Below are 9792 nucleotides of genomic sequence, written 5' to 3'. Positions count from 1 at the left end.
TCTGAAACTCTTGGGGGCCGTGGGAAGGGGTGGAAGCAGGGGCAAGCAGCTGCTGCTGCAGGGGTCCGGCAAGTAAGGTACCTCTTACCCTTACCCTTGCCGGGTAAAGAGGCAGCAGATGTATCTCAGGGAGAGAAAAAGTGGTGGTCTGCGAGGTGTCACAACACCCAGACTGATCCCCAGTGTCTTCCTACAAAATAACCTATTTACGGTGTAAGGGAATATAGTATGCTTGATATGGAAAGAGTATATTTTTACATATGCTGTTTGCTACTATGTGATAGCACGTTTTTTAAAAGGTCATACTATTTTTCATCAGATATGTATCGAGGGGAACATTGCAAGTGGAAAAACAACATGCCTGGATTATTTTGCACAAACTACGAGCATTGAGGTACTGGATTTACATTATTTACATCATTAAGCAGTTGCTTGTCTTGACAAAATTGACAGTTGAGAAAGGAGCAGCAGGTTGCGAGCCAGTGCACTTACTGGTGCACATATTTGGCCCCCTCCTCCCCTAGTTATTTATGGTCAAATTGTAGAAGAGAGATTTAGATCCTATGTAATGTAGTACTGGGTACTAAAATATCAGTAAAACCTGTGGATTAGAGTTTGTACCTCTGTAAAGCAGCAGCACCCATGTGGGTTGGGCATGTTTGGGCATGCTTGTTTGCCATTTCATGTAACTTAGATCATACATGTATCTTGTAATAAGCAAAGTAAAAATAAAGAAGTAATGATGTAAAAATACCGATGTCATGTAACTGAGATCCCAGTAAATGGATGTCTTTTAAAAAAATTATAAATCTGTTAGAATTTTTTCTGGCGATTTCTTAGAGTGGTATGGTTTTGATTTCATATTGCTTAGCACAAAATTAGGGGAAGGCCAGACTTTTATTTTACACAGAACTGAGATCAAAGCTCAGTGAGCAATTGCATTTGTTTGCACCAGATATTAATACTTTTCTCAGAGGACGTGGGAACACATTTGTTAAGTTGTAGGATTCCTCATAGAAATGCTGGGTTGCCAGATGTTACTTGGTAATTTAACAGGAATGAACCATATGGAGCAAATAGCTGTTAACCCAAGGATAGCAAACATTAATTTGCATATGGTGCAACATTTTTTTAAAAAGCTAGTTAACTTCCCAGGCTTAGCAGGTTCTCTTAGGCCTGGCTCTAGAGTATCATTGAAGTTTTAGACCCTGTTTGAACCAGATAAGTCTCCTGTGATTTTACCTATTTGGGATAGAAGCTTTTCTGATCAGTTTCATAAAACTTTTGAATACGTTTTGTTGTTAGATCACAAAAAATTAAATGAAAAGTAATATGATAGCATTCTGATCCTTTCTTCCTTGGCTGACGAGTGTTACTTTGAGAGATTTGTGAGAAAATGAGCAGATCATTGAAAGGCAATCAGTACTCGGCTAAGCCATTCCTTCCCTTACGTTGTACTGATTTTGACTCAAAAAAGTGAAATTATATCCAGGCTCATTAGGTTATTAATCCAGTGTTTTATTTTGGGAGTTTAAAAATGCTAAGAAGATGTTGTATCTTTATTTTTTTAACCGTGTTCATTATTACCTTTTGTATTACAGGAGTCAGTGCTGTTTTGTGAAGAGGGATGAGCTTTCTAATACAAGTCCTGAATACTCTGACTTAGTGAATGAGTATTCAGTAAATATAGTTGTAGACTTGTAGGGTCAAATTAAATATTTTGAATGTAGATGATGTTTAACATGGAATAATTCTTTTTAACAAGGTTTTGACAGAACCAGTGACTAAATGGAGGAATGTTCGTGGTCATAATATCCTGGTAAGTGGCACAAGTTAATCCCACAATTACAATTACTGTTCTTTTAGAAAGACACGCATGAGGACTTCTTCCCAACCAGCAAAACTGTTACGAAAGGTGTGGTCATAATCTCACACTGCAAAAAAGATAAAGCTCTACGATGCAAAAGACCTTTTGCTGTGATAAGACAGGCATATAATAGAAACTTTGCATATAAAATGGGGTTTTGGCAAGGACTGGGTCTTTGATTGGGTATGAGCTAAAAAAATTCACAGAGAGGTAAGCTCTGAGTGTGACAGTTGTTTCTAAATCTACTTATGCCTATTTCAAAGAAGGGAAGAACATCACTCAAAGTGAGGGGTGGATCTGATCGGTTAATGTTGTTTGACTGTTGAAGATAAGGAAAATTCAGTCCTGTGAGGTGTTGAGAGCTTCTGTTGTCTTCTGCGTAGTCATCGTTTCTTGGAACCATTCCGCACAAGTATGTCCCTTTGTCACAGCTGTGCTTGGAGAGGGCAATCAGGGCCCTGACGAGCTCTGCAGATACACTTTTGCTGGGATGGTTGAAGTGGTTTCTGATGTCACTCTTCCCTGCTTATATGATCACCTGTGTTGCGAAAATCTCTGAAATTGCTGGCTGAGATGGGTATCTATGCTCAAGCCCATGTGGAATTCAGCGTAAACACAGTGGTGTGGATACAACCCAAACCATATGTGCCCAAACTTGCATTTGATGCCATTACTGCTAGTACAGGTCCTCCAGAAAAGTAAATTCTCCTTACTAGGAGTTGCTGATGCTTTTCTTATTAGTAAAGGGATGGGGCATGCTTGGCTGGGTCGCACATCTTCACAGCAACATGTGCACTTAAGGGTACTTTCTCATTCTGATCTGGGACAAGGAGAAAAGAAAGAGATCAGATCTGTGGGTGGAAGCCATGCTGCTGACTTATTTTGTCACCTCAGCAGATAGACACTGAATGATGTCTTAGTTTGAGTCAGATCTTTTCTCTGCTTTGCAGGATAGACTGTTACTGGTAGGTGAATGTGTGTGTGGAATTGCAGCAATCAGAAAGAGTGGAAGACCTGACAACTGCTTTTAGGATACTTTGGAAGAACAACTGTCTGTGTTAAAAGACACCTTTTCTGAGGCCCAGCCCACCCTTACTGGAAACCCTATATGCATTTCTGGACAGACTGGGTATACTGAGAGTCTATCAGTGCACAAAAATAGAGTAGCAGATACAGGTTTTTTAATTACTAAGCCTATTTGAGCTGTCTCAAATGAGCTATGCCTTGGTCCTGACCATTCCAGGTGCAGCGTAACTAATCCCTGTTGTCTTCAGCGAGTGTTCTAAGTGCCCCACTTAGTGTCTGAGGACCCAGACTGTAATTCTTCATCTGCATTGTGGAGAGCAAACGGTCACTTAGTTCTTGTCTGACCTGGTGTCAGCTGTTTTAGTGCCCTTCTTAGCAATTCTGTTGTAATGCGAAAGCTTACAAAATACCCAACTTCATTTTTTTTGCTGTTTGACCTAACAAAAATGTCTTTCTCACTTCCATCTCTAACCCCAGGGCTTAATGTACCAAGATGCCTCAAGATGGGGGATAACATTGCAGACTTACATACAGCTTACAATGTTGGAGCAGCATACCAGACCAATGGTAAACATATTTTTCTTTTATTTAAAAAAAGAGTTCGATGTGGTTATGAGTAATAAGTATTTTTAACATTGTATCCAAAAGGTAAGATGATGTTTGTTTTCTTTCCTTGTTCCTGAAGTGAGTATGAATGTTTAACGCAAAGATGTTGCTGATATGCTCAATATGTTTTTCAGAAGGCATGAAACATCTGCTTCCTACCTGCTCAGAACTTTTACTTCCCAAAACTAATATTGCTTTCTTTTGCACCATCCTTATGAGCTAGACTTGCACATATCTCTTCATCATAGCACATCAGTGACTTGTCTGTAATTGGTTTCTATGTAAATGTCACTATTTCAAATCTTTGGCAATCATTAGGTAATTCTAAAGATACTCTTGTTACTCATTCTGTGTCTCTGTGCTGTTTAGCACAAACTTAGCCATTGCTTCTTGTGATTATACAAGATACTTGCACTAGAATTTTCTATTGCTTCTTTTCAGACGGTTTTCATCCTTTTTTTTCTCATTTTTTTCTTTTTCTGTCTCAATTCACATGTTCTACTTTTTTTATCAACACCTGTTCATTTCTCTTTCCTTCCTTCAGACATCTTTTGATACCTTCTGTGCTAAGTCTTCCATTCCCTGATCACAAGATCAGATCTTAGGTGGCACACTGAAATCTTAATGATTGTTCTTGCATTACGTTTTCTGTGTCAGGACAAATGTTCAGCAGTACCACATATGATAGTGATACCGCACATATAATCATTAGGTTTTTCAAAGAGTTGTTTTTCCAGGATGATAGAAATCTCATTTTGTTGCAGAAAAAGCTCACTTGGAAATTCCTGAGGACCACCATGCGTTTCAGTCTGAGCTTTGCTGTCATTTGCCGTTTGAGCCATGCCGGAGCAATTGTTGCTTCCGTGGTGACTAATGTGCAGAATACCTGGCTGGAAAGAGCCCTGCCAGGGTTGCCTTGCTCTGCAGGGGCCAGAGAGTGTCAGAGAATCTCTGAGAATAACAGATTAGTTATGGATGTGTTTAATAATGCGGTGACCATAAGTAAGATGAACACTTGTTTTTTGTGGTTCCCACCCTCCCAGTAAATTTGTTTATCACAAGATCTGGAAGAACTGAAAATGTTATGTATCTTATAATGTAAAGGACATGATGTGCAATATGAGCTTGAAAAGAAACAAACCTACTGGAAAATGTAAACTAGTCAGTGACTGTCAAGTTTTATTTTGTAGATTTCCCCCATAAGAATGATGGAGCGATCAATTCACAGTGCAAAATACATTTTCGTAGAAAATTTGTATCGAAGGTATGGGATATGGTTTTCCATTTTACTTGCTTGGCTTAATTAGATTAAAAATAATATATATATATATATATAAAATTGGCTGATCATTTCTTAGGTAATTTGCATCTAAGTGGTCTGTGAAATCTCTCAGTTCTTTGTTGGAGTGGCAGTGTGTTTTGTATGAGACGTGCTGCCCACTGGTAGAATAAAACCTGTAGGACATGAGCCAGGCAAGGGCCTTTTTTAGAAGTGCTCTTGGGTATTTAGAACATCTTGTTATTTAGAACACCACATATTGAAGTTATCTGCTCTCCAGCTGAATACAAAAGTCTTGCTTAAAGCAAACACATACTGAACAGGTAAAAAACGATGCGGATGTAAAGCACAACACTGTAAGAGGGAGAGAACTAGATAGTGTTATCTGGTGTCCAGGATTGGCATTTCTTGCAAGCAGGAACTTGAGTGACAAGCAGGAACTCAAGTCATGTGCTATTGCTCAGAGTCAGAATTCATAGGATCAAAACAGACTGCACACCTTGGTAGGCTAGTGAGTAAAGAAGCAACAAGAGCTGCTGGTTTCTAAATGTCACTTTCTGAATCAGGTCCCCACCCCCAGGTATTCTTGGGCCAGGGTAGAGCAATCGGGCTTAACCTGGGTTATTTTGTTCTGGGGATTAAGACTGTGGCCTGAAGTAGAAAAAGCATTTAATATCTGGGTGATGTATAACTCTTCCATCCCGTACTAACTAAAATAATGCCATAATCAGCACTGATTTCTTTTGTTGTGTGTGTTTGTTTGTTTGTTTGGGTGGGTTGTTTTTTTTTTTGTTTAGAATGCTGACCTTCTATTGGGAAGCGTATATAACAGGTTGTTGTTTTAATGGATTTTTCAGTGGTCTTAAGGGACAAAACCAGTTTCCTGCTGCTGTCTGCAGGGAGACTGGCTGCATGCCACAAGATGGCATCCATGCTCCGTAAACTCCTAGTCTGTTACTGCAACTGCTTTGAAATTTGAGAGAGAAGCAGTAAGACGTGAGGCAAACAGAAAGAGACATTATTTATCCCAGTCTGTATACAGTGGAAATGTAGTGAAGTGTCTTTCTCAGTTTCAATTACTGACGACTTTTTTTTTTTTCTTCATTGTAGACAAAGTGCTTTTTTCCCAAAGACTGAGAACTTTGTTGCTATGAGGCTCAGTCTGCTTGTGTCAACTCTATGTATTAATTTTGTAATAACATTTTTAAGGGCATCTAAGATGTTTCCTGGCTTCGACACCTTTTAATGTTGGACAGAAGGCATTTGTTTTGTTTTGTTACAGCAAGCTAGAAGCCAGCTGATGCTACACATAGAAAACCAAAATATAATATAAGGGTGTCTAAAAGGATTCTAAATAAAACCAGGAAGAATTTGGGCTATGTGAAAATAGCCATTTTGAGTCACATTAAAAAAAAAAATTAAATCTGTCCCCCCTCATGTCCTGTTTCCAGCGGTGGTCAAAAGTACTTGAAAAGAGTATAAGAAAAGGATAAGCATTTCTTTTAATTTCTGAGCATATCCAGTAACAGAGTTTAGGGATTTCCTCATTCAGCAGTGGTTTCTCTGTAGTTAGTAACCCACAGGGAATTTCTTTTCCATGAACGTGTCAAGCTTCTCCCTAAGCTCATGTAAACCTTTAGTTTCCAGGATGTCCTATGGCAAGCAGTTCTATAGCTTTACTCTGTGTTGCGTGATCACTGCTCTATCCTTATGTGTCATAGTTCTTTGAAGCTCATCTAGACTTTTCTCAAAAACTAATACTTCTGAGTAAGAGGAAAGAAAACTGCATGTAAGAAAAGACACAGTGATAATGGGAGTGTGGAAGTAGTAGTAACCACAGCTACCGTAGAAACAAAGTCCGTGTCAGAGTTATGAAAGCACGCTGAAACTCACACTAGCAGAAGGTATTGTAAGGTAGAGGGAGTACCCCTGTACTTAAAACAACTACTGTAGAACCCTTATTAGGGGGTAGGAAAAGTCATCTTGGTAACTGCGGGTTTGTTCATCTGCCTCAGTATTTAGCACAACTTTAGAACACATCAGGAAGGAAAGAATAATTAAAGCTTTGGACAAAAATGTAAAGTCAGTGACCAACAACCCATCATGTTAGACTAATCTGGTAGTTGTGTTTTGTAACATTCCCCACCTCCGCCCCCCAAAGAAAGGCATTCTCATCAATCTGAATGGAAGTTACGTATTTATCCAGGAGGTTTGGGAACACTTTCAGGAATGATTACTCATAAGTGCGGAAGCTGGTGGTATAACCTGATAGGAAATCCCACTGAATGGGAGATACTGAAAGGGGATGTATCGGGCTGGAAGGAGGTTACTCATGCTGGATCAGCCTTTGGATTGATGCTTTGGTACAAAGGGTGAGAGTATGTTAGTAAAGTCTGTCATTCAGCTGAACTGACAACAGAAATTTCAACTATAAGATGAAAGACTGTAAGTTGAGAAGCAGAAATGTATATATTTTTATATTTATAGATAAATAAAAATTGATCTCAAAATAATGCTAGTATTGTGTAGCCCAGTAAATGTGACCCTTGGAAGTATCTGGCAAAGGGCTTCTGGGAGGGAGATGAAAGTACTGGTCCTTTTGTACACAGCTTTTATGAGAGCTTTCCAACATTACTTTTTATACTTCTTACTGCTCATTCATGATCTATGAACTAAAACTGAAACAGGTGTGAAGCAGAGATACCGGCATGATCAAAAGAATGGAAAGCCTGTTTAAAGAGACAAAACCAGCTTGACATGCTTGTATAGAAAAGTTGGGAGAATACACTTGTCACTTATGGGCACACTGGGTGCAAACACAAAACATGGGAGTTACTGAAATTGGAAAACTGTAGTAACAGAAGAATAATAAGATACAAAAAAGCTGTAGATACATCAAGGGCTAAAAATTAGAAGATGGTGTCTTAGCCATCAGAGGAACAAAGAGAAAATACAAACTTTACACTTGATACTTTTATGTAGAAGGATAATAGAGCCCTGTGGCAGGGGAAAGGCCTTAAAACTTAAAAACAATTGCTTCCCATGCTGTGTTTTTTTTGTGTTCAACTGCTGCATGAAAATTTTTAAAATCATTCTGTAACTAAATGGACTTTGCAAAGGAAGATGCCTTTGTATCCTCCAGAGGCTTTTTCTTTCCTTGTTACTATTGCCTAGAAGGAGTCTCCTGTCTCTGTAGGGGAGCGATCCTAATTCTTGTGTAGGTTAGTCAACATGCAAAAATTACACAGGAGAGGTTGCCCATGTAGAAATTGAATTATGCCTATCTGATGGAAGGTCTGGAAAACAAAATTGACCTAAGGTATCTTTAAATTTTGCTGAAAATGTTATTAAAAAAAACCCCTCAGGCTTAAGCTATTCAACAGGTCTCTTCAGCAGAGGGATTGTTAAATAGGTGTATAGAAGGCATTTTCCCCATGAGAAGTATGTCCAAATGAAATAGAACTTTTTTTAATTCAAAACAAGACTTGGACTGAATGGGGTAAGCATGCTGCAAAGAGCAGAGGTTATTTTCTGCATCCTTTTTTGTAAGAGAAGGTATTGCTTAGGGTCCCAGTCTTAAAGATGGAGAAGAATCCCTTATCTCTAGTCTAGGCAAGCTCTTCTCTTTTAGGATAATGGTTAGTTTAAGCAGGGGATGAAGAGCTGGGGGAATATCAGGGATACCAGCTCTTTGATCCAGTGTCACTCAGTATTTGTGTTTTGGCTTTGCAGGCATTTTTCCAGAGAGAAATAGAGTAAGATATGCGACGATGATGGAAGGCTTAATTGTGAGCAATTGCTGTGAGCTTCTCCGGCATGCAGAGATCTGCATGAGTGTCCAAGTTCTTACTGCGATTGCGCATCTGAGTTTAGCACTGAAAGACACGGTCATGTTAGGTCTAAAAATGCAGAAGAATTTTAAATGTGTGCACGTGAGTATGCATGATATGTTACAGGGTAAGCACTAGCAATTCAGTCAGTCCCATTTGAATTCATAGCTAATTTATGATGTAAGTCTTGTTCCATTCATGTTTAACTTTTGCAGTAAAAACTTTACTTGGTAGGACACAAACGTCAGCAAACTTCAGAAATTAAAACACCTTTTTGTGCCTTTTACGTTACCTGTATCTTTATGGATCTTGAACCTCATCCAGAATCCTCATAGGATTATCCAGGGGACTCCACTGATACAGGGAAGGCAAAGGCATGTTGTCTACAGGGCAGGTCAAAGCAGAATTGGCCTGGATGTATCTGGTTTTAGGGTAAGAATAGTGGGGCTTTTTCTTATTTCTCATTCCTTTTGACCTTCCTGTTTTCTCCATATATCTCGGAGAAAAGTAGCAGAATCGGTATTTGGCTTTTGTATATGCCTGCTATGCCGAAACATTTAAGATTGATGTATTAGAAGAGTAGCACTGAATTGTGTTATCCCATTTCTTGGGTGCTTTGGGAGGCAAGATATTCAGCTGGATGGCAGATAAAGAAGGGAGGTGGTATGTATACTCATTTGGCTTTCTTGCAACCTTAAGTGCAAATATATTTCTGGGTTGTCTTTACTCAGTTTTACCAATGATCAAAGCATGTTGCTAGGAGTATGGTTTAGAAATCTGTGGACTCTTTCTTCAGCACTATTTAAAATGCTGCAACTGGTCTTAATCATTCAGCTGGAGAGGACAGGAGCCTCTCAACCCCATATCTTTTTTATATTTCTATTGCAGAAGCATTTAGGAAAGAGTTTTTTTGAGTGCGGAGTATGTGTTACTATCACCAGTTTTGACCACAGAAAAATGTAAAACCAGTAATATTTGACTAAGAATATGGGAATAAGTAAAAATTCCGATACTAGTAAAAATACAATATGTGATTCTTAGAATGTCCTCTATAGACTCCCTTTTACAGGAGTTGTTTGATATTTTATTATTCTTACTGAGATAAGTTTGGGACAGTTGTCTTCAGTATTTTCTATACTGAGTACAGAGTTCAAATTAAGCATGTTGAATATTTCAGCACTCTT

At 38.8% G+C, this 9792-nt stretch overlaps 1 protein-coding gene across 1 annotated transcript in view; it reads left to right on the top strand.

Moving 5' to 3' along the window:
- Positions 1–325: 325 nt before the first annotated feature.
- Positions 326–9792, top strand: part of TK2 (thymidine kinase 2, mitochondrial) — a 12385-nt gene continuing 2918 nt past the window's right edge. Inside the window, exons 1-3 of the mRNA XM_010288535.1 lie at positions 326–394; positions 3371–3460; positions 4690–4763. Coding sequence (XP_010286837.1) covers positions 3377–3460; positions 4690–4763 — 158 coding nt within the window. The 5' untranslated portion in view covers positions 326–394; positions 3371–3376. The remainder of the gene's footprint in view (positions 395–3370; positions 3461–4689; positions 4764–9792) is intronic.

Source organism: Phaethon lepturus, unplaced genomic scaffold, assembly GCF_000687285.1.
Source record: "Phaethon lepturus isolate BGI_N335 unplaced genomic scaffold, ASM68728v1 scaffold20990, whole genome shotgun sequence".
NCBI lineage: Eukaryota > Metazoa > Chordata > Aves > Phaethontiformes > Phaethontidae > Phaethon > Phaethon lepturus.
This window is presented reverse-complemented; position numbering and strand designations above follow the sequence as displayed.